The 24,285-nt window shown below is 46.7% G+C and overlaps 1 protein-coding gene across 7 annotated transcripts in view; it reads left to right on the forward strand.

Annotated features, from left to right (window-relative positions):
* The window catches only part of BMAL1 (basic helix-loop-helix ARNT like 1), a 104,428-nt gene that overhangs the window by 62,244 nt on the left and 17,899 nt on the right, over positions 1–24,285 (forward strand). For 2 of the 7 annotated variants that reach the window (XM_080640126.1, XM_080640127.1), the window contains exons 3-12: positions 6,217–6,342; positions 9,024–9,145; positions 9,929–10,075; positions 12,293–12,331; positions 12,613–12,654; positions 14,136–14,293; positions 15,992–16,071; positions 19,389–19,481; positions 20,780–20,897; positions 23,000–23,149. In XM_080640126.1, coding sequence (XP_080496252.1) covers positions 9,936–10,075; positions 12,293–12,331; positions 12,613–12,654; positions 14,136–14,293; positions 15,992–16,071; positions 19,389–19,481; positions 20,780–20,897; positions 23,000–23,149 — 820 coding nt within the window. In that variant the 5' untranslated portion in view covers positions 6,217–6,342; positions 9,024–9,145; positions 9,929–9,935. Of the gene's footprint in view, positions 1–6,216; positions 6,343–9,023; positions 9,146–9,267; positions 9,350–9,928; positions 10,076–10,598; positions 10,620–12,292; positions 12,332–12,612; positions 12,655–14,135; positions 14,294–15,991; positions 16,072–19,388; positions 19,482–20,779; positions 20,898–22,999; positions 23,150–24,285 lie in introns of those variants that run through there. The other 5 variants (XM_080640121.1, XM_080640122.1, XM_080640123.1 and 2 more) reach the window with 3 other exon arrangements.

Genomic DNA, 24,285 nt, shown 5'->3' on the forward strand with positions numbered 1-24,285 from the left:
TCAGGGCACGTACAGGAAGCACCCCAGTCAGTTTCTCACATTGATGTTTCTCTCCCTTCCTTTCTCTATAAAATCATTAAAAACATATCCTCAGGTGGGGATTAAAAATAATAATAATTTAAAAAATAAAATGCCACTTACTTTTCAAATTCTTCAGTATTGCCTGCTGCAAAACACTGACCTCTGGGATATTCTTCGGTCCCCCTCCCAGGTTTCTCTCTCCAGCCTCTCCCAGTCACCCTCATCGCCTCACTCCTGGTCCCCGAGCTCCCTGTCCTGGAGCTCCTCACTTTTAAGTTCCTTCTTGTCCACTTGCCAGTCAGTCTCCCCACTCCCCATGCTTCTTTCGTACTGTTTCTGAGCTCCTTCAGCCCGAGATTTCCAGTTTGAGTTTGCTTTCTTTGACATCAGTGCTTACCTTTCCCCAGCCTTCTGTGCTCCTTTTTCACCAGCACGAGGTCATCCACTTCAATAACCACAGTTAGCCTGAGGAGCCTTCTAAGTGCTTTTCATACATTGAGCTCCTTCAGTCTGTGAGGAAACTGCAGCTCCCAGAGGTCACGGAACTGGCCCAGGACACAGGGCTAGTAAGTGGTGGGGCTGGGACTTGAGCTCAGGCTTCTGGCTCCAGAGGCTCTGTACTGACCACTCCCACCTGCCCCTCACTGGGGGAGAATCCCAGCTCTTCCTCTGCTGCTTGTGGAGGTGGCAGGGAGGGCACAGGCCTGGTTGGCAGGCTCTGCATAAGTGCCTGCTGTGTGGCCCTCACCTGCCTGGCTCTGCTGCTATGCACCCTTTGCCCCCTGCACCCTTGCCCAGCCTGTCCACAGGGCTCTCCCCTGCTTCACAGTTGGCCTCGCTCTCTGTGATGATGAAAGGTAAAGGCCACTCCATATAAGATCCTCGGTATCCCTTTTCTCCACTGCCTAATATCCTTCCCATTTTCTCTCCTCTCAACCTTCCCCCATCTCAGCAAAGGCCTCTCTCTTTGTCTCTGAGTCTCAGCCCTCCTTGGGCCCACCCCCTGCTGCCTGTCCCAGCTGCCCCAGCCACAGCCCAACCAGAAGCACAGAGTGCCTTTCAGGCCCACCCCCTCTTCACTCGCTTCTCCCTCACCCAGCACCTTTCCCTTTCCCACCAAGTAACAGCAGCGCATACGTTTGTTTCCTTTAGAACAAGATGCTGATGTTTCCCAGAACTTGCTTCAACTTCAGGCAGTAAGTTTTTTGATGAAAAGAGTGTTCTTCCCCTGAGTTTTTAGGACCAGGCTCTCTTCTCTTATTCCGTAGCATTTTTAAAAAGAAGAAAGAAAAGAAGTCAGGAGCCAGGCTATACATGCCCACAGCTAGGGGAGATAAGGCACACCTTCCTCAAAACACTTGACTGCCACCTGCTGGCAGTTTGTCATAATGGCTCCACAAATCTCTGCCACTTAAAGGCGAAGGCACATCCTTGGAGTCAGCTGTGAGCATGGCCCTGCCTGTTGCAGGGGTCATGCCATCACGTCTTTACTTAAACACTGTCTCTCTAGCCAGATTGCAGGAATCTTGAACATAAGGACTGCTGCTTCCTCTCTGTGTCCCCAGTGTCCTGGCTTCCACCAGGGGCTAGGGAAATGCTTGTTGAGTAATCCTGGTGCAAACCTCTAGGCCAGTGGTCAGCAAACTGTGGCTTGCGAGCCACATGCGGCTCTTTGGCCCCTTGAGTGTGGCTCTTCCACAAAATACCGCTGCCTGGGCAAGTCTATTTTGAAGAAGTGGCGTTAGAAGTTTAAATTTAAAAAATTTGGCTCTCAAAAGAAATTTCAATCATTGTACTGTTGATATTTGGCTTTGTTGACTAATGAGTTTGCCGACCACTGCTCTAGGCCAACCATGTCAAACTCAAAGGCTAACACAGGCCAAATAAACGAGGCATGCCACCCGCAGCCTCGAGTTTGACATGCTTGCTCTGGCTCAAGGTACCTGGTCTCACTGGGCAAATGTTCTCTAAATCTATCTGTGGCAAAAGCAACCAAACTCCCCACAGGCTGTCAGAGTAACCCTGCAGGTTCCGGGGGACTTGCAGAGGGGACAGGGCTCCTTCAGCTCAAAGGCCATCACCATCTGAACAGAACTGAACAAGTCCACATTCATCCCCTCAGTAAACCTGAAGGTCTGGGATGCTGTGGGGAAGTAGGTTAATTAGCACATAGCTACCAGACAAGGTTGTCAAAGATGTTGATTCAGTCTTGCCCTTTTTTTCCTAAGCTGTGCCCATTTATTGCTCCAGTGACCTCCTGGGGCTTCACAAAGTGGTCTTAACAGAACTCTATTCAGCTGCCACACGGGTTGGGGGCTAGAGGGCGGGGCAGGCTTTCCCTGGGGTCCCATTTCTAAAGGGGGAAGACCTCTGTTCTTTCTCGAAGCATGTTTCCCCAGAGCTGTTCTGCCCAGCATTGCTCAGGTCCCATGGAAACGCTCCCTGGCAGATACGCCTCCTGGCTCATTCTGTTCCAGTGGGCTAGCTGACACACTTCCCAGCCTGGAGGAGGACCCAGGGGGTCCCTTTCTGCCCTCTTCGCCAGGAAGCCCAGAGACGGCTTGTTTGCTCGGTTTCGGTAGTGTTCCTGGACCAGGACTGCTCCCTCTTAGCATTTCCCCTCATTCCGTCGTCCCCAGGAGTGCTTGGTTGGGGGTCTTGTCGTTATGTTGCAGGGGTGGTTTTGGAGGCAGCACCAGCAGCAGTGTGGTGATTAGAACCAAAGCCAGACACACACCGGTTCAGTCCTCATTAGCCAGCTGTGTCATCTGAAGATGACTTGGACTCTTCAATCTGTAGTCCCTTCCCTGGAACACTGGGATAATGATCACAGTTAATGGGCAAGTTATCGTGAAGATGGAACCAGACAGTTCCCTTTGGCTGCTCCCTTTGGCTCCTCCCAGGTCAGCTGGGTCTGTGGCTCCAGGATCTTGCTCTGTACTAGTATTTCCTTCCTCCTGCCTGTGTCAGGCAGCTTAGGAGGAGTGATACAGCAATAAGAACCAGATGACCAACCATCCTGGTTCATCTGGGACAGAGGGGTTTCCTGGGATGCAGGACTTTCATTGCTTAAATGGGGAGGTCCCAGACAAACAGAAGACTTGATCACCCTAGTGATAGCCAACCTCAGCATCTCAATGGCTTAACAGTAGCAAGGCTTATTTCTTCCTCGTGTTTTTTCCATCCAGAACATGAGCTAGTCAGAAAATCGCTGGTCTCGACACAAAGAAACATGTGCCAAAGGTTCTGTTCCAAACTGGTGGCTGTCCTGTCCATCTTATCTTCAGTCAAGTCCAGTCACAGGGCCGGGCCTGATACCCGGGAGGCCTGCAGACGCTCCCCACAGGGAGGGCAGCTCATAGTTAGAACCTTAATATATCCTGCAGGTGCCCTTTCTCTTCTTGCAGCATTCTGGGGTGCTGGAGTCGGGGACAGGAGCAGAGAGACCCCTGCTGTGTGATTGGTGGTCTTGCATATGGCCATCTTCCTGTATACAGTCTGTGTGGGTTTCTTAAGGGGCACTGGGCCTTGCCCACTCTGCTCTGTGTCTCCTTCTGGTGTAGGGAGTGGTGGATACCCTCATCCTTCTCAGCTGCAGGCTTCTGTGCAGGAGCGCTTGAACTGTGACCCCCCTCCTTTCAGCCTCCTGACTTCCTTGTGGAGCCTCTGAGAGTCTCCTCCCTGTGCTCTGAGGAGCTCAAGGGCCCTGCGGTGGGACAGAGGTGCCGAGTTCCTCCCAAGCACACTGCACAAGTTCCTTTGTGCCTCACTTTTTCTGGCTGGCCAGTGAGCCTCCCCCACCTCTGCAATCTCTAACTCACAAGTGGGCACACATGTGGCCCTGACTCCAGGGCAGGCCCTCCCCAAAGCATTTGTGCCATGTGCCACTTGGATGGCAGCACCAGAGCTGGCCCTGCCCCCCTAGCAAGGGCCCCTCTCACAGTACCTCTGTCCATTGGAGCCCCCTCCCTTGAATCAAGACTCTTTAAAGTAGGTAGCACAGAAAGAGGGTGTGGTCTTTCTTTTGTTGTATCTTTTATTGTCTTACATCTAAGAATACTTTCTCAGAGAGAAGACAGCTTTCCAAAAATAATTGTTAAGTATCACATCTGATTTAGTTTCCTTACTTTGTCCAAGCATATAAGAAAGGCCAAAAGGCCTTTGTTTTGCAAAATATAGTGCCAAAATCCATGTTACCATTTGTTATTTCTATAAAGTAAATTTGAGTATTGGAAATACTTATCAAAATAAGAAATTTCACATGGCTTTTGGTACTTAAAACCTTCATCTAAGTTTTGGGGGTGGGGAAAAGTGAGTGGTGGTACTGGGAGACACCTAACAATAAGATCACAGTGGGGTGGGGGGCAGAGGTAGATAGAGGCCGCAGGGTGTGTCAGGAAGAATAGGAGCAACATTAGAGAGCAAACCTGAGGGCACTGGGAAGGGAAGCAGGAGCTCACCAGGTAATGGAGTGGCTAAAGGGAGCCACACCTGCAGGAGACTATGGGCACAGCTGAGGCTGGGCGCTTAAGTATCTCAGTGGCCTCGAGCTTTTGGCAGCCAATGAGGAGGGTTGGCCTGGAGAGCGAGCAAGCCATGGTGGAGGCCTGGCATTTCCTGCTAGGGAGTTCGAGGTTTTATCTGGAAGGTGTGGAGCAGAGCAGAGCTGCTGAAGTGTTTTGAGCAGGGGGTGTCCTGTCTCTGGCCACAGTTAGGAGGGGGCTGAGAGGAGAGCTGCCTGGTTGGAGGCAACCAGGGGACGAGGGAAGTGCTGAACCCATTCAGCCGAGGGCTCACTAGGGGTTGTGGAGTGTGGGAAGGAGGGAAAGGATGCCCAGGTGGATCTTGGGATACTCATTTGAGGGGTGGGAGGATAGTGTGTGACCTGGTGGGGAATGGGGTTTAGATGGAGTCCCACGGTGAGCCTGCCTCCAGCAGCACTTCCAGGGGACTTTGTGTCCAGTTGCTGCTGCTATGTCACCTGAGGCTTAGGAACTAGAAGTCAGAGCTCCGGTCAGGTTGTTTGCACATGGGGTTCTCAGTCAGATGGTGCAGGTTTCTAAGTCAGCAAAGGGGCATAAATTAAGAGGACAAATCAGTTAGTTCTATTCCTGGATATTCATCCGAAGGCCTTTGTAATGATCAAGACCAAGATAGATAGTCCACAGATGGCAAGAATTAGCCAGTGGAATGTGAATCACCGGGACTCTTGCTTCAGTGAGGTCAGTAAAGCCCCACCTAAAACCAAAGTTTGCCATCTCAGGGCAGAGCGGGGCAGGAGGCAGAGGGTGGCTGCGCCTTTCGTCTTCATTTCCAGCCACCTCCTCCCAGATGCAGGGAACCCAGGGCAGAGACCCCTCTGTCTTGCCAGGAGGAGATGGGCAGGGCAGTGCCCACATTGTTAACATGAGCAGGTGCCTTTTCCCAGCTGATTTCTCCCTTAGCTTTGTGCATGCACAGACGTGCTTAAGGTTCACGGACATTTTCTTAAACCTTCTGGGAGCAAGCTAAAATGCTTAAAGTATTGGCTCTGCTGGCGTTTTGTGTTGGCTCAATGTTTTCTGAAGACTTGTTTCCCCTGTTCCTTGTCTGCGTTTAGGTAACTGACCTCACCTGGGGGGGTTGAGTGACAACATTAGCAGTGAGGGTGGCCTCTGATGCCCCACCACCCCAGCTGCAGGACCTTGCCTTGTTCCTTCACTTCTCTATCCCAGCCTTCTCCTCGGTGAAATGAAAAAAACAATAGCATCAGCCTCGTAGCGTTATCCTTCAGGTTTAAGTGAGTTAATCTATACAAGGCAGTAAGAACAGGGCTCGATGCAAAGTGCACACTTAATTATTGCTTGAATGTTATTATTGCTTGACCCCGTATGAGAAGTGAAAAATATAATTATCTTTCTTAAGGCCATGTCCCAAAACCCTTGTTTAGTAATTTAAAAGGCATTGTTTTTAACAGAAAACATCTCCTGCTAACATATCTCTTGTAATACTAAACCACCAACACGTGACCCCCTCAGGTGTCTGTAGTTAGTCTAACAGGCCGCTGAAGGAGGGATTATGCGCCTCCCAGTTACTCCCTGTAACTAGGAGTTCTGAGCTAGCTCCCTCATCTCCCTTACCTAATGCAAGATTTTAAAACATATTTACCCCAGAGTGACCTGTCTGGGTTTTCTTTTCCTGTGGGCCCCGCTGCAGGTTTCTGAAAGAAGTTGACTGCCTGAAAGGAAACTGCAAAACATGAAAATCGCCCTGAGGTGACCAAATCCAGTGGCTCCTTACTCCCCCACGGTGGATCCGAGGTTGAAGAACTCTTAACTTCAGGTAATAAGTCGTCATATTCCCTACCACCCCTCTCGCCCACTGCCTCATTGGCAGCTTCCATGGTAGTTCTTCCTTCAGAAAGTGGTGAAACTTCAAATATTCTGCCTCATGCAATTGTCTCTAGCTGTTCACAAAGAGAGGTGGGCTGGAGGTGGCACTCGTGCCCAAAACGCAGCCCTAAGGGCCACCAGGACCCTGATGGCAGGGCTCTGTTCTCATTCCCGACCGACTTCTCTTAATATCAGTAATAATATAACAATGATTAAATGATTATAAAATGTTTCTCAGAGAATAAATCAGAATAGCCAGGAAATGAAGAAGAATGAGGGAAAGGATTTATTCTACCAGGTAGTAAAATATATTATCAAGCCACAATAATAAATAGTGTAGTACTAGAATGGAAATAACTAAATCAGAGGAACAGATTAAAAAGTCCAGAGATAGTCAATGAACCAATAAAGATGGCATTTCAAATGATGGGCAACAGGATGTGTAGAGTAGTAAATGGTGTTGGGATGGTTATCCATTGAAGGGAAGTAAGGTTGGGAGTTTTTTAGTGTACCAAAAATCATTTCCAAGTGGGTTGAAGAACTAAATAAGGTAAAATTATAAAAATATTAGTAAAGAGAATATCCTTATGATTTGGGGGGTAAGAAAAGGCTTTTATTTTAATGTCATTTTTTATTATCACATATAAATACCATAAACAAAGTTGAAAGGCAAAAATGGGGGTATTTATAACATCTATGATGAACAAAGGATATATTTCTAATATACAAATAAATTCATACAGCATCCATTTATTGAGTTCTTCCTTTGAGTGCTAGAAAGTGGTCCAGGTGCTAAGGGTGCAAGCAGTTAACCACACAAAATCCCTGCTTTTCTCATGCTTATAGTCTAATGGAGAAGAAATAAAGAAGTTGGTTACTGTAGGCCAAATTTTGATAAGAGCTATAGAAAAAGATAAAGCAGGGTAGGGGTGTTTAGGAAGGATTGGCAGGGAGTTGTATTACATAGATATTCAAGGAAGCATCATTGATAAAGTGGTATTTGAGCAGAAATGTAAAGGAAAAAATGGAGAAGTGGCTGAATTTTGGATTTTTATTTTATTTTTTAATGTTGAGCAAATAGGATTTGTGATGGATTGGATGCAGGTTGTGAAAGAAAGAGAGGATTCAGAGTGACTTCCAGGTTTGGAGGCTGAGGAACCAGAAGGATTGAAATACTGCTTACTGACATCGGCATGACTGAGAGGCTTGGCTTGGGGAGAGCCAGGGGTTTGGTTATGGATGTTTTAGTTCGAGGTCTCTGTTGTACATTCAAAGGGAGATGGTTATACAAGCTTGGAATTCAGAGAGAGGTCTGGGCTGGATATGTTAATTTGGGAGTTGTCCTAGCATAGCTAGTATTTGAAGCAATGAAACTAGACAGATCTCCTAGGGAAGGAGTATAGATAGAAAGGGAGGTGCAAGGACACCATGGGACCCTCATTTGGAGGTGAGGGAGATGAGGAAGAACCAGCTAAAGAGACCAAAAAAGAGTGGCCTCTAACGTAGAAGGAAAATTGTGAGAAGGTGGCATCTCTGAAACCAGGAGACGAAGAGGAGGGAGAAATCAGAACTATCAGATGTCACTGTTGGGTCAAATAGGGAGTGAATGGAACACGCGCCCTTGGACTTAGCAGTGAGGAGGTCACTGGTGACAGTGGAGGCTGTCTTATTGGAATGATGGGGACAAAAGCCTGATTAGAGTTGGTTTATAGAGAATAGGAGGAAAGGAATTGGAAACAGAAATATGGCAGTAACTGGAGGGGAATGGAGTTCAAAGGTTTCTTTTCCTCCAGTATGAGAGTTGTTTGCAATGTGCTTTTATCCTCAAGAGAATGACCCAGGAGATGGGAAAGTGGTTGATACAGGACTGTGGGCAGGGAGAGACTCCTGGTGTGTGTCCTGAGTCATGAGAGAGGATGAACTCGGCACTTGCTGGGTGTGGGGTCCTAACCAGCAGCATCTGGGTGGGCTATTTTCTCAGCAAAGTAGAAAGCAGTTATAACCTGGGAATGAGGATCTGAGAGATGTTAGGGGTTTGAGGAGCAAAGAGAAAGTATGATGTCCTTGATAGCAGAGTGGGTGAACAAATGGAGTGGGGAGTCCAGATCGTGGCAGCACTGGGCCTCTGGGTGAGAGGAGGGGGGCTGTAAGCTTTTCTCCCAACATGCCCAGGTGAACATGGTCTGGAGGCCTGTAGCTATTGAAAACAACTTAGTGGAAAATGGGCCATGAGTAGACACAAAGGAAAACAGAGAGATGCCTCTAACATAGGAGCACCATCTGTAGTCATTTAAAAATACAAGTAAAAACAATGAGGTCTGTACTTACCTTCAGATCGACAAGAGCTCTTGTAGATATAAATTACTGGAGTTCTCCGGAGCACAGTGTTTCAGTGTGTACCAAACGTACAATGTGTGTCCCCTTTTGCTCTGTCAGTCCTACCTTTAGAAATGTATCCTAAGAGATGATAGCTCAAATGCATGGAGATATATGCACCAAGATGTTCACTCCAGTGCTTGTGAAAGTGAAAAGTTGGTGCACTGTACCTGACCAGGTGGGTCTGTTTCCGGAACCTGTGAGCCTAATAGTAACAGTGAAAACAAGCGCTCACACTTAGCCATTGCTTTGCAGATGAGGAAGCTCGGGCCCAGAGAGGAGGAGTGAGCCCCAGTCACATCCTGGGCAGCCCGGCCCTGACTGCGGGCAGCACACAGCCCTCTTCAACCTGGTTTGGAGCTGGAGTTCCTTGTAAGGTACCTGTCAGCCTCATTTTTGGGCCAGCTCACTTTGTGCTTTTAAAATATGAATTCTTAAAATGTTCTGCAAATTTTTATAGTGTCTTCATTTCATTATGCAAGGTTTTCCTTGCAGGGGATGCTGGGTATGAAAGGACAGTCAGGGAAGACAGGACCGACTTTGCCTGGGCTGCTGAGAGAGAGGGACCATACTGGGCAAAAGTAGGTTTATAGTTGTGAGTACACAAAACAGTTTATTCTTGTATTGATATTTATTAATTACTGTATCATTTTTCCTACTAACAACTGTAAACTTACTTTTGTTCCGTTCCCCCCCTCCCCCCATATAGTCTGGGGAAGTATATTATCTGCTTTCCTATGACATTTACAAAAGTTGTAACAAAAATACAAAGATAACAAGTAAATCATCTATTTCATTGATTTGATTTATCGGTTGGAAGAAAATGAAGTTAAGACTCACACGGAACATCTGGGACACTTGGTCCCCTGGGGGGAAGCATGGGCTGTAGCTCCCGGAGCCCTGGGCTCTGGTTTAGTTCTTCCATGCCCTCACCTGGGTCCTCTGGGTTTTTCATCAGGAAAATGCACAGTGAGCCTAAATCACCTGTATTAGCGCTAAAGTAGGCACGCTGCTCATTCCTACCTGTTGCGGGGGCTGGGTGAGAAGTGTGGGTGCTGCAAACGGGCACCCGTCGCTGCCCAGTGCCACCCTGGCCCTCCAGCATTTAGAAGAGCCTGTGGAAATAAACTCGCCTCTGTGCCTCCTTGTCCCAATTCCAGACCCCCAATGGCGGACCAGAGGATGGACATTTCTTCAACAATCAGTGATTTCATGTCCCCGGGCGCCACGGACCTCCTCTCCAGCTCCCTGGGCACCAGTGGCGTGGATTGCACCCGCAAGCGGAAAGGCAGCTCCACCGACTACCAGTAAGGCCCTCAGACTAGTCCTCTTCTGGCTGAAGGCCGTGACAGTTCATGGGCGTGGAGTGTCCGGGGGCTGCTCCTCCTGGAAGAGGGACCCCCTTTGGGGAAAGGGATGGGAGTGAAAGATGCAATCCAGGAGGCCACACAGTTGTTTTCCTTTACCTTGCCCCAGAAGCAAGTTGGGGGTTGGGGGGGCTCTAGCACTCAGCACTGCTGAGGCATCTGCACCCTTCCAGACTGTCCATATCAGGGGAAAAGAAGAGCCTTAAAGCCAAGTTCCTGCCTTGACCCCTCCTTTACCTTCCTTTGCTCCTTTGAGCAAGTGACTGACTCCATGGGTGTAACCTGAGTGGTTTATATTATTCAAAGTGTGTGTATACATTTTTGGGGACACCCTGTATTTGCAGAATAAGTAAATAGTGGTCATCTCCAAAAACATAGGAACATTGATATTGCCCTTAAACATCATTGAAACGAGTATGTACCTGTTATATTAAATAGTATTTTTGTGTGTGTTTTTTTTTAGACTTGATGACTTTTCTTTTGAGTAAGTAAACTTTCACACTTACAGTCAACTCTTCTATCTCTGCACAAACACTAGGGCATAAGGCAGTGTATGGAGAACAGTCAAAGGCACGTTTGTTTCCTTGAGGCCTCTGTGTGGAATCTTACCCAAATGGCCATTTAAAAGGTTTGCTTTTGTTTAATGAGGGAAAATCTCCAAGGAGGAGTCCCTGCTACAGCAGATGTCCTTTCTGCTGAAGTTCACAGGTCAGACTTGGGGAGCACAGTGGCCAGAGGTCAGATGCCCACTAGGAGATGCTATGATTAATATGTAAGTTATCCCAGATGATTCAGAGCAAATGCCCAGGGATGGGAGTGAAGACCAGAAAGGTGTTCTTTTGTGGCAGTAATCCCCCAATAGAGAGACCAGGAGATGTTTTCTGTGGACCATTGACATGTTCTAAGACCTCTATCTATGGTTTCCAACATTGTCACCATCAGGTTTCCCTCAGGGACCCTAGTTTGCAAGTCTTTTGAATTCGGGGAGACCCTGTTAATGGAGCAACCATAATCCCTTTCCCTATAATTTTGCTGAACTAATGTCACACCTGCCAGGCAGAGCTCCTCTTCCCCTGAGATGGTCACTCTGGCCTCAGTAAGCAGACACAAGCCCAGACAAAGGGGAGGGAAGTTTCCATTTGCCTGTGTGGCTATGTGATTTCCTCCGGACTCGGGGCCAGCTAGAGACACTGTCTGCGAGGACACCGGGGCGCTGCTGGGAACCACTGCTCTAGAATGCCATGACTCGGTGCTCCTGAAAAAGTCATTTTTGCCCTTGAAATATCTTGTGTGCAGGGTGCACTTCCTCCTTTCTGTGGGATAAGGAGAAAGGGGAGAGGCCCAGGTGGGAGTCAGTGCCTGCCCGATAAATTTAGGAGCTGAATAAGACTGTGAGCTGATCCTGGGGACCCTGAACTCCTTTCTCTGAGAATTCCAGTCGATTTTCTACTGAAACACAAGATGCCATGTAACTTGGATTTCTGGAGTCTGTTGAAGGGAAGCAGGTTCATGCTGGGACCCCAGCACCCTCTGCAGCCAAATAGGGTCCCACAACCTCTGCCCCAGTCCCTCCTCTGTCCCATTCCTTGGGGTTCCCCACATGTGAGAACCAGAACACTGGGTTTAGCAGTGCCTTTGAAAGGCTGCCTCGGGGCTATGCTCAGCACTTTTTTGTTGGTGCTCTGATTCCCCTCCTCACTTCAGTCCCCGGACACAATCCAGTCTATATGTATGCACAGATATCCTATGCTTAATAGGTTTTGCAAATGAATAAGCTTCATTTATCAAGAATGAGTTATTGTAGGTATTTAGTTACTTGGATACACTGGTGAACTTACAGTTTCCATAAGTGCAACCTATTCCCAATTTTCACACAATCAAAATGTGTTAAAATGTGTTAACGTGAAAACTCTATTGAGATTATATATAAATTTCATCTGATAATCTGGAAAACCAGTCTGCATTTTATAGTAGTTTCAAGTTGTTTTTCTTTATTTATATATGTTTATTACATATCCATAATCAGTACTATGCTATTTGACCTTTCTAATTGTTTGGTTTCTGGATAAATGAGAGCCCTTGGCATTATGATTAGAAGGTATTGTGTATGTCTTTAATAGTCACATTCTTTTTTGTGTTTTTTTGTTTGTTTTTCAGGGAAAGCATGGACACAGACAAAGATGACCCCCATGGAAGGTACCGTGAACCTAGTCATTTAACTTTGGGTCCTTATAGTCATTTCCTTGAATAATTGCAAATTCTATTAGTTGGTGCAGGTTCCACCCTGTCCTGAGAGGGGGATAAACAAGGGGGCTATGAGCCTGTGGGCTCAAGATTGTCACCCCCCAACTTCCAGTTTGGCTAACAATCAACATTGTGTGTTGTGGAGAGAGATAACAGGGATTAAACAGAGAAATTAATTAAAAAGGGAAGAAGACATTGGTTTGTGTTTTTATCTTTTGCTTTTTCTTTTCCAGGTTAGAATACACAGAGCACCAAGGAAGGATAAAAAATGCCAGGTAAGAAGGGGCCTCATTCTGTCTCTCACTGTCCTGGTTTCCTGGAGGCCGCCGAAGAGGCTCTGTGCATCTGGTCCCCGTCTAGCAGTTCCTTCGACACTGTCATGTCTGTGCCTCCTGCCCGTCCCTCTCTGCAGGCTGTGCTGGCCTTCACTCTTTCCTATCTAAGCATGGATAACCCGAAGGACTTTGGAGGGAGCAGAAAATAAATCAAGGCTAAGGTTTCACCCTAGTCTTTGGCAGGTTACTCCTTCTGCCTGCAGGGCCCTGGAGGAGACGGGCACAGTGATGCAGCTCCTGGGCTGCCCCTACCTCTGAAAGGGGCCCTTGTTGCCCTGAAAACTGCTCCTGAAGGTGGGATGGGGGATGCCCTGCTACCTGGAATAGGTGCTCTAACATGGTGCCTCCTGCCTCTAACCACACTTGCTTATCCCTGTCCATGTGGTCCTCAACCCTCCTGCTCTGAGGCCGTCATGACACAGAACTGAGGGATGCAGAATTTGGCTAACCTGAGACTTCTCGCTTTTCTCTGGCAGACCCGCCTTGGCAGGAGCTCTCATGGTTCTGTTGCTATGGCAGCAGAGGGAACGACATTTTTTCTTTAAAAAATTTTTATTTTTAATTTTCATTGGTTTTAGAGGGAGGAAGGGAGAGAGAGAAACATTACTTTGTTGTTCCACTTATTTATGCATTCATTGGTTGATTCTTGAATGTGCCCTGACCAGGGATCAAACCTGCAACTTTGGTGTATCAGGACAAGGCTCTAACCAACTGAGCTGCCTGGCTAGGGAAGCAGGGAACTACATTTCCACCATGGATGCACCTCTTTAGGGGGCTGTCACAAATGGCAGGTGCAAACCAGTCAGGGAGTGTGTGCAGGGGCAGCAGCTCCTGGGAGGGAGGAGTGTGATGTTCTTTGGAGGAAGTTCTGGGACATATGTAGCATCTGCTATATCTATGTGGGGTCATATTTGATCTAAGGATGGCAGCATTAATTATCTGGCAACTCCACCAGCGAGTCTCTGGCAGGCCACACAGCAGGCTCCTTCCAACCCTGGGAGACAGCTCACCTGGGACCACGGGACCCTTGCTGATATGATGGCAGTTCTGGATGTTTTGCTCTTTAAAAACTCTACCATCCTCCTTTTTTCATCTGCCTCCATCTTCAAATCCACATTTATAGAGGCTGAGAGGAAAAGAATTGAGAAATTAATAATACAGTTTACTCTGAAAAGACAGTTTTTAAAACTATTTCTTAATTCTAAGGAAGGATGAGATAAGCATTTAAAAAAACTAATCCTACCTGGCAGAGAGGCCACATTTTTAGTGACTTTAATAAAAAAGTCCAGTTTGAAGCAGTCTGCAAATTCTGAATTTGCCTTGTCAGATGATTATTGAAAACAGTTATATCTTATTTTTGTCATTGTTTCCTTAATGCTGGGTTACATTTTATAGAATTCATTATTCATATTGTTGTTCAGGGAAGCTCACAGTCAAATTGAAAAGAGGCGTCGGGATAAAATGAACAGCTTTATTGATGAATTGGCTTCCTTGGTACCAACGTGCAATGCGATGTCCAGGAAATTAGATAAACTTACTGTGCTAAGGATGGCTGTTCAGCACATGAAAACATTACGAGGTGAGACCCCAGGTTTTATTGTCCTTTACGCCTTTGTCCACAAATGTACCACTCTTGCCTAGAATGTTCCTACATCCCTACGGCAAATGTTTATGACTTGCAAATGTGTCGCCTTGAGTAATATGCCTGTAATTTTCAGCAGTAGACATGATGCCCAATGAAGTGAGTATCAAGATGCAGTTCCACAGCCTTTTATCCCAGAGGGTAGAGGCTTTGAGCATGTCTCTGTGTGTGGTAGACTATACACATATCAGAGAGGGCACTACTGATGCCCCATCTGTGTGCATGTAGTCAGACCCCATGCATACATGACAAACATCAGAAATCTAAGTGCACTGAGTGACCCAGAAAAGTCAGTCACGTTTAAGAGGAAAATCCATCATGGTTCCTCTTAAGAGTTACTGGTTCATGATTCTTGCTGCGTTTTTATTGTCAGGAATGAACACTGACATAGTCATCTTCCTGGGATTTTCCCAAACTGGCCAGACCCTTTATGGGAGAGGCAGTATTTTCCTTTTTCTCTGAGTGTGGTGAGGTTGAGAAAATGAGGCAGAACTGTGGAAGTGACTTATCCAAACCACAGGAGAAATCTGAAACATTATCAGCCTTTTAGTGAATGCTGTTCCTGGAATTTTCCACAGCTCGTCTTGGGCTATTTGAGGAAATTGGAAAGTGGGCGCTCAATCAGATCTCTAAGCCATGTGGCAAAAGAACTGCATCTTTTTAGTTCTACAAGGCCACCAAAAATAAGACATAGTGGGTATTGTCTGACTTTTTATCGTTATTCAAAAATATAATTGTTGTATCCTGTGCTTGGAGAATGGCATTTAAAAATTCATACTAGCTGAGGTGGTAGAGACTGAACTACTATCAGCCAGTTTCTATTAAATTAGAAGAGTGCAAACTCCAGTTATCACAGAAGCGGGAGTGGATCAATAATCCGTACTTGTTGGTTGACATGGAGGTCACAGACACGTCCTGTTTACCTCCTTCCCCTTGGTACTTTGAATTGTTATGGACCTGTTTCATTTTATTTCTTCACTCTTTCACTCACCATTCTGCAGATTCCAAGTCACTTACTGCTGGCATTTTTCTCTGTTAAGTTATTGTTCTTCTGAAAGACGCCAGACTGACAGCCTTTTAAACACAAGTCTTATTCCATTCCAGGAGCTAGAGTTGCATTTACTGAAGTGATGCATTTCTCTGGGTTGCCAAGCTCATTTAGCTCACCAGCAGTGAAGGGGAGCTCACACTAAATGCCCTCTATAATATATTTACTTGGCCTGGCAGACTGGATGACTTCCCACGCATGTAGAGTGGTGATTTGAGGGGCTGCTAGACAGCCCGTTTAATATACATCTTGGGAGGTGGGAACTGCCCCAGGTGCCTCAGCCAGATCGCTTCTAGAGCTAGCTGCCTTCTCTCAGAAGCAGATTTGTAACTTCCTTCTATTAGCTTTGGTTTTCCCCGTGGTGACAAAAGCACGCTCATTCAGTCTCCTGTGAGCAACAGTGTTCTCTTTTCAGTGGAATTCTCTTTGGTATTAAAGGGTTCTGTTCAAAACCAGATCTTGCCTTATCTCAGTTAAGGAAAAAGATGGTCAAATTTAAATCTCTGGTGGTAGTTTCGAGGCCGTGAAGTAAAATGAGACATTATCTGAATATAAAGTGAACCAACTCTTTCTCTTTCCCCCCTAAGGTGCCACCAATCCATACACGGAAGCAAACTACAAACCAACTTTTCTGTCAGATGATGAATTGAAACACCTCATCCTCAGGGTATGTTACAATTACGGGCTGTTTTACACTTATTTTTACTGATTTCAGGGTTAAGTCCCAGGATGTGGGAATTTGATGTCTGAACCCTGAACTGTTCCTAGGCCACTTCCTCTTTATCTTCTTGCTTGGACAGGCCTCACATTCCTTCTGAGACCTCCCTCCTCCCCTTCTGCCCTTGCTTAGCAAAAATGGAAGGTCTGTGCTACTGTGGTTTTAAATCAGAAGAGGCAGGACTTTGTTAAAAATAGGCGGTAGCTAAGAACCACATTCCTGCATGAAGATTTTAGAAAGCGACTGACACTGAACAATTGAGAATTTCTGATTCTCACTTAACCAGTAGCACAAAAGCATCCACCGAAATCTTTACACCAGAATCCCTTCCAAATAGCAAAACTTCCCAAGACTGCATGATCCAGCGAGGAAAGTAAATGGAGGAGGTGTTGCTGCACATGCTTGACTGGAGCTCCTCGGTCTCTGCGAGAGGCAGTTGAGGCCGCGCCATGGGAACGCGTCCTTCCGCAGAATTGAGTCTGCGCGGGGCTCCAAGGTGTGTTCCCGGCAGAGCAAAAGTCAATGGAAGGGAAAGAAATGGAATTCAGAAACATTCCTGTCGATCTGTGGACCACCCCTCTCAGGGCACAGTTACTCAGACCCAACTCTGCCCTCACCTGCATTCCTTTCCAACAGATGTCCTTGTTCTCAGAGGATGTTTGCTGAAGTTGCAGATAGAAACTGTCTGCTGCATATCCAGGGAAACCACCAGGGCTTCCTGGGCATGTGACCTAGGCAGTCACCCAGGCCCAGGCTTGGCTTTCGTGCTCTGCTATTGCCGTTTTGAACATCATAATTTTTTAAAAATCTTTATTGTTGAAAGTATTACATACGTCCCCTTCCCCCCCGCCCCCCCCAATGACCCCTTCTAGCCCACCCCACCCTCCATCTCAGGCCTTCACCACACTATTGTCTGTGGGTTATGCATAGACTTTCTTTGGTTGATCTCTTCCCACCCATCCACCCACCCCCACCTTCCCTCTGAGATAGGCATGAACATCATAATTTTTGTACAAGTCTCTGCGTTTTCATTTTGTACAGAGCCTTACAAATTATGTGGCTGGTCTTGATTGCCATATTGGTAATATGACATTTTTAAGGAAAAAAATAATTGTATATATAATACGTTATATATAAAATAAGCTCCTTTTATAGTGACAAATGCTTAGTAATTTTCTTGTTGCTGCTTTTCTAAATAACTTCAGATGTCCAAACTTATCAGGGTATGAAACAAGGATTTTAATGCTATTCAAGCTAAATACTTCATCTTGGTCTTGCCTTTCTGCTCTTCTGTTTCATACAACATCAGTGATTATCTGTCTTCTCCAATGAAACTTTCCTTTATTCTCTGGAGCATTTCAGTGGCTGCGAAGTCCTGTCTAATACCTTGCCCATTCCAGATACCCCGTCCCCAGGAATTTGCTTCAACAGAAGCAAGGACCATTCAGACTGTTTTGAACAGTTTGGCAGCAGGAATTGGACTTCTGCTTCTCCTTACAAAGCTGACTAACTGCCTGCCTCACTAAGTGCTTTCCGAGTATCTAATGAATGGTGTGTCAGGCAGCAGTCGGCCTGGGCTGTTTATAATACCTAGATACCCTGCTTCCCCATGATTTGAAAAGCAGGCAAACCCTCCCAGGGCTCTGGATTACCTGTTAACATCATCCTCCAGGAGCGAGCCAGCCTTTTTCCTGAGTCCCCGTAGCACTCAGGTGTCCTCAGCCCTCTGCTCCTGAGTCCCCTCACCCCACGCCTTCCCCTGATGGTGTCATCTGCCCAGTGAAGCAGGGTCAGATACACTGAGCCTCCCTCACACTGACGGTAGTCACTGGCCTTTGGAGACCCAGGTGTCAGGATGCCACAGTCACCTTCTTCATAGGCACCTTGAGTGCCTCATCACTTCATCAATGCAAAGCCTCAGAGCACTTAACCCGGTTAGAAAGGATTGTGTGCAAGGCAAATGAGGAAGTTATTAATACCCTATTTTTTTTTACTGAAGGAGGCTTCCAGCAGATGGTGCTTGCAAAGTCTCTTGCCCTTCACCGTCATTCCTTGCCCTGGACCCACTCAGAGGCCCAACTTAGGAAAGGGTCATCCTGGCTTCCTCCCAGCTGGATGGCCCACTGCCTTCTCCCACAGCCATTGCAATTGTTCCCCTTCTCATTCACTCTTTCACCCCAGCACCAGTGCACGCACCATTCTTTAACCTCTGGCGCATGAATTCATTTCATTTCCTCGTTCCTTGAATTAAGCTGTATCCCAAAGGTCCTTTTGTGGAAAAGAGAATGGAGTTCCTCTGTATTTTTCCCAAGAACAGGCTGAGAGCTAGTGAACAAAGCAAGATTGACCCACTGTGTATTAGAACTGCAGGGGGGTGAGTAAAGAGCAAGTCCCGGAGAGATTGGGTTAGATTCCGGCAGTAGCTGAGCAGTCTGTCCATCTGAAAAGGGGGTCTGGGAATCATGCTCACATATGAAACAGTCTAAACTCTCAGATACTGCAGCTTTGGTAGTTACCCGCTTCAGTCTAACAAATCCTGTCCTGTCTTACACCTGTCCTTATTGGCACTTTAGATTTTTACTTGTATGTAAAGCAAAGAAGTAAGAAGCGTCTAAGGGGAAATTTTTGCTTTGCTTTTCTTATCTCATTTAGGAACAAACAGCCTAGCCCTGGGTCAAAGAATAATATTTGAGAGCATTAGTTTTCAATCCTGCGTACAATAGAGTCACTTTGGGGCAGAAGTGGGGATTAAAACAGTACCAATGATGCAGCCCTACTCCAAATGTCAGCATAAAACAAAATAAAAACCACTGTCCCAGTGCCCTCCAAAAATGGAGCCATTCAAGTCGCAAACAGATGTAGCCAAGATCGGAGAAGGGATTCCAAACTTAGAGATCCTTCCAATCTCAGACTCTGTGATTTTGCGTAGAGCTGTTTTAATTAGGGCCATAACATATGACTTCTCTGGACCATAATGAAATCAAAGGAACACTGTTACGCTGAATTCGGCTTTGAAACAATTTAATAATTGGACTTTTCCCTGTAATCATTAGATGACATAGATGATATAGATCTGCCTTGGAGAGAATCTTGTTTTTTATAGGACTTTTGCTTTAAGCATCCTGTTCTCAGCAAACCTGTGAAATGTCCATGAGAGCAGTCCTGTGCTTTGGTTACTTAGCACACAGATCTTTATTTGCTATCAGAGTGATTACAGTCATGTTTCTTGAAGTGTGATAAATTGATTATCCATTTCTCCTGATTAGGCAGCAGATGGATTTTTGTTTGTCGTAGGATGTGACCGAGGGAAGATACTCTTTGTCTCAGAGTCTGTCTTCAAGATCCTCAACTACAGCCAGGTATTGCTCATGCCCCTGTTGGCGGTAGGCAGCCGCCCAGCAGCCAAAAAGGTCTCCCCACTTTGCAGAATAATTATAGCATACAAGTCACATGTGAAATGCTTACATTGTCCTCCCACCAATCCTTCTTCCAGAAAATTCTTTACTTGTTACCAGAGAAATTAATTTAAACTTAGAAAAATCTTTTAACATATGTATGATCCATGTTTCACCATTTGAAAGGTTTGACTCTGATCTCAGCAGCAGCTTTCTAACTTTCTTATTGCTGCAAAAGAAATACCCCACAGCTGCGGGGCAGAGGTGGAGGATGAGGGCCCAGGGAGAGGGGCAAGCAGATCAGACCATACCAGAGAACAGGGAAATGGAACCCACCCGTGCTGTGCTTTCAGTGACGTGCCACTTATTAGCTCTGCTGAACCTCAGCTTCCTCTAAAACGGGTCCTCAAACTTTTTAAACAGGGGGCCAGTTCACTGTCCCTCAGACCGTTGGAGGGCCGGACTATAGTTTAAAAAAAAAACTATGAACAAATTCCTATGCACACTGCGGGCCCGGGACGAGTCGGCTGCTAAGCAGGACAGGCAGCGGCATCCGGCGGGCCGCATGTGGCCCGCAGGCCGTAGTTTGAGGACGCCTGCTAAAACCTGGTTGTAATGATCCAGACCCTCTGTGAATGTTTGTAGGATCAAGTAATAACATTTATGGAAGCTTCTAGAGCTCCATAATTCACCTATTGTGTCCCTAGAGGTTTTATTCACTCATTCATTCATTCATTGTGGAATGCTGGTGTTTGCATGAACACTGGGTTAGGCAGAATCAGAGTCAAAATAACACTTGTATGAATTAGAATTAAAGTAAATTTCATGCTTTGCAAATATTTTACTCGTTTTAGTCTTACAAGGAAGTAAGACTAAACAGAATAGGCTATGGAAGCATTCGGTGTGACCCAGCTTGCTTAGGAACAGAGAGGCTTAAAGGAGTGCGAGGCAGAGCCCATGCCCTACAGTCTTCCCCCAGGGATCTCAGAAGGGACTTCGTGGGCATCAGAAATGAAACATAATGCACAGATTCTTGCCTTCAAGGAACGTGAACTATTTATGTAATTGGGCCCTTTTCCCCTCCTGTGTTATCGGCACCAACCTCCCAATGTCCATATCTAGACAAAGTACACTTGTGTGCAAGTTCTCATATGAAATGGTTGAAATTGTCATGCTTAAAATACAAAATAAAGGGAAAGCACTTAGATAATTTCTACTCTACATACCATTGACTTGTCATTTTTGATATTTCATCCACACAGAATGATCTGATTGGCCAGAGTTTGTTTGACTACCTGCATCCTAAAGACATTGCCAAAGTCAAGGAGCAGCTCTCCTCCTCTGACACCGCCCCCCGGGAGCGCCTCATTGATGCGAAAAGTGAGTAGAGAAGGCTGCTGCTTCCTCAGCTCCGTGCAACTGCACACCCAGCGACCGCAGAACGCACTCAGTTAAGAGTATGGGTCCCTTCTTCTCTTCCCTCCTATCTTTGGCAAAATGGAATTATGTACATTCTTTTGTGGTTTTTTTGTTTTACATAAAGAAGAAAACACTGAATGTCCAAATTCATTAAGAGGAAAAACAACTACTTTGATTTTATTCTTTCTGATTTTTAGTCTCTTTTTTAAAATACATTTTTATTTATTTCAGAGAGGAAGAAGGAGAGAGAGAGAGAGAGAGAGAGAAACTTTGGAGTCAGATTGTCAGGCTCACATCCTGGTTCCACCATTGACCAGCTGTGTGGCCTTGAGCAAGTTACTTAACCTCTCTGTGCCTCAGCCTCCTTATCTGCAAAATAGTACCTATGTCTTTGAGTTATTGCGAGGATTAAGCATGTTAATATACATAAAGCATATGGGACAGTTCCCAGCACGTCTTGGCCCAGTGCAGTCATGGCCTAACCAGTTTCCTGCTTCCAAGCCCCCCATTTTAATACCTGGAGGGAAATACCACCAGAGGAATCTCCTTTAAACTATCCTTTTCATAAAGGCACTCCTCTTCTTCCTAAAAGTGCAATGCAATTTCCGCAACTTGTTGTCCTTTATAGTCTGGCCCTTGCAACATTTTAGTGACCTGAAGAGAAAGAGATGAATGGTATTTGGCCCCCACCTTTGAGGTTCTTTCCAGATAGTCCTGGAGACAAGGAGTCAGCTCCCTGCATAATAGGTGCAGCCACAGAAGTGGTGCCTGGCAGAGAGAGCGGATGATTAATTCTCATGTGGGCACCCGGACAGGCATCTCCGCGTAGGTGACAACTGTGGTGGATTTGAAAAGATGAATTAATGTTTGCCGGGTGAGAAAGAGAGGAAGAGAGCCGAGGAAATGATTTGTGGGTGGGTGCAGAGGTGTGGCACCCGCCATGTGGCTGCTTGATGCTGCTGGAAAAACACATGCATGGGTGGGGGAGGGATGGGATACAAAGGCCCCTCCATGGTGGGGACACAGGGAGGGGCTCTGAGCCAGATGGGGCAGACCTCTCCATTGTGGGGACATAGGGAGGGGCTCTGACCAGGTGGGACCGGCTCGGATTGGCATTTTGGGAAGATCGAAGATCGGAGGCGGCAGTGTGGGAGGGAGGTTGCAAGAGGTGAGACCAGGAGGAGCCCTGGGCAACAGCCTTTGCCATGACTCCCGTGGTGGTCAGTGGGCGCGTATTGCCCCAACAGGATCTGCAGCAGCAGCTTCTGCAGTGACAAGTAACCGGTATTTCTGTCAAGGTCACAGTCACGCTTCCCCCTCCCCCAAGACTCCAATTCAGTTGGTTTAACACAGCACAGTCCAATGGAAACATAAATGCAGACCACAAATATGAGTCACATTTGCGATCAAAAATAGTAAAAATAAATGTAAAACTAGTTGTAATACTAGATTTTATTTAACCGAATAAATCCAAAATGAGATCTTTTACCTTTTTTAGTTCTAAGTCTTTGAAATCCTATGTGGATTCCCACAGCATCCCCCGCCAGCATGCCTGCACTTCAGCTGTGCAACAGCTGCACAAGCTGGCGGCTGCAGAACTGGACAGCACAGACCTAAGTGGGGTCCAGGGATCTGGACTGAGAGGTTAAGATTCAGCATCTAAATCTTGCCCATCCTTCAAGTCCTAGCCCATGTTCTTCCTCCCCTGGGAAGCACAGGTTGGCACTAATCATACATCACCCTGTGTTTTCATGATGAGCTTTCATTTCCCCTTCTCAGCTGTGAGCTCCTGCCGGATAGGAACCCTGTGCTGTTTCTTTTTATCCCTCAGAGCACCCTGTCCATTCCTCTATAGGTTGCATTCCATGTGACCTTGAAACATTGCTAGACCACACACCTACCCGTATGGCATCTTTTAAGGTCTAACCTGAGGAGAAATGTTATTCTCATGTCACCGCTATAAGCAGGGAGGCAGGAAAGAAAAGGCTTTCTTCAAGGTCACATTCCCCTCCTGACAGACAACACTACTCTCAGTTTATCACGTTTTGTGTATTGATTTGCAGCTGGACTCCCAGTTAAAACAGATATAACCCCTGGGCCATCTCGGTTATGTTCTGGAGCACGGCGTTCTTTCTTCTGTAGGATGAAGTGTAACAGGCCTTCAGTAAAGGTTGAAGACAAGGAGTTCCCCTCCACCTGCTCAAAGAAAAAAGGTAACCATTTCACAGTTCTGTCGCCTCCTGTCCCAGGTGATGCTTGCTTCTACACGGGAGCGCTCAGCAGGTTGTTGGCTCGGCGTCTCCCCGCTGGCCAGAGCGGCAGGTCCCAGGACTGCAGCCAGGACCCCACTGCTGCTACCTACCACGTGGGAGACGGGGGGAACAGAGAGAGCTGGAAGCCCTGATGGGCTGTCAGGGCGACAGAGTCGTAGGAAGGCTTCCTCTGCTTACATTCTGCTTGTTGTCATTGGATGGGAAAGATACTCCCATCCACAATTTCTAACTGCCTCTTGAGCAACCCGCCGATCCATCAAAACTATTCTTGCTGAATTCATCAGTGACCTTCATGCTAAATGCAAAGGTCACTTTTCATTTTTCTGCCATCTTACAGCATTCTCTTCCTCAGATTCCATGAAACCCCATTCTCATCTCTCCACCCTCGGCCACTCCAGCCTCTCTTCCTAGTTCCTGTTGCAGGATCCTCGTCTGTCTGGGGCCACCTTCTCTTTTCTGTATCTGCTCCATCCAGAGGTGATCCCTTAGCTTTCAATATCATTTATATGTCAATAACTTCCAAGTTTATATTTCTAGCCCAGACTTCTCGTTTGAACTCCAGACCCATAAATTAACTGCTTATTAAATCTACCTGCTTAGATATCTCAAGGGCATCTCTAAACATGATAGATGTGAAAGTAACCACCTGAGCTTCTCCTTGATATAAATAGCAGCAAAAAACTAATAATAAAGCAAAATGTAAACGGCCATCCACCTAGTTCAGCCGTGGGCAAACTACGGCCCATGGGCCGGATGGACCGGATCCGGCCCGTTCGGCTGTTCTATCCGGCCCGCGGAGCCGAAAGAGCGGAGGGTTCTCTTGCTCTCCCCTCCGCTCCTTCACCAGCAGCAGTGTTAACATGGCAACGTCGGGAAACACGGCCGCAGCTCCTTCTTCTGAGTGGGCGGATTTATATCCGCCCATTCAGTAGAAGGAACAACCTCTCAATCTTCCAGAGGCTCCTTGTAATGCCCGCGGACGCGTCCCCCGACATCACCCTGGGAATGCGTAGACACGTTATCGTGGTGATGTAGGGAGACACGCCCCTGGAGAGCACAGTATCAGAGCCTTTCTG

This window comes from Plecotus auritus (assembly GCF_963455305.1).
Source record: "Plecotus auritus genome assembly, chromosome: 9".
In the NCBI taxonomy this organism is placed as follows: Eukaryota; Metazoa; Chordata; class Mammalia; order Chiroptera; family Vespertilionidae; genus Plecotus; species Plecotus auritus.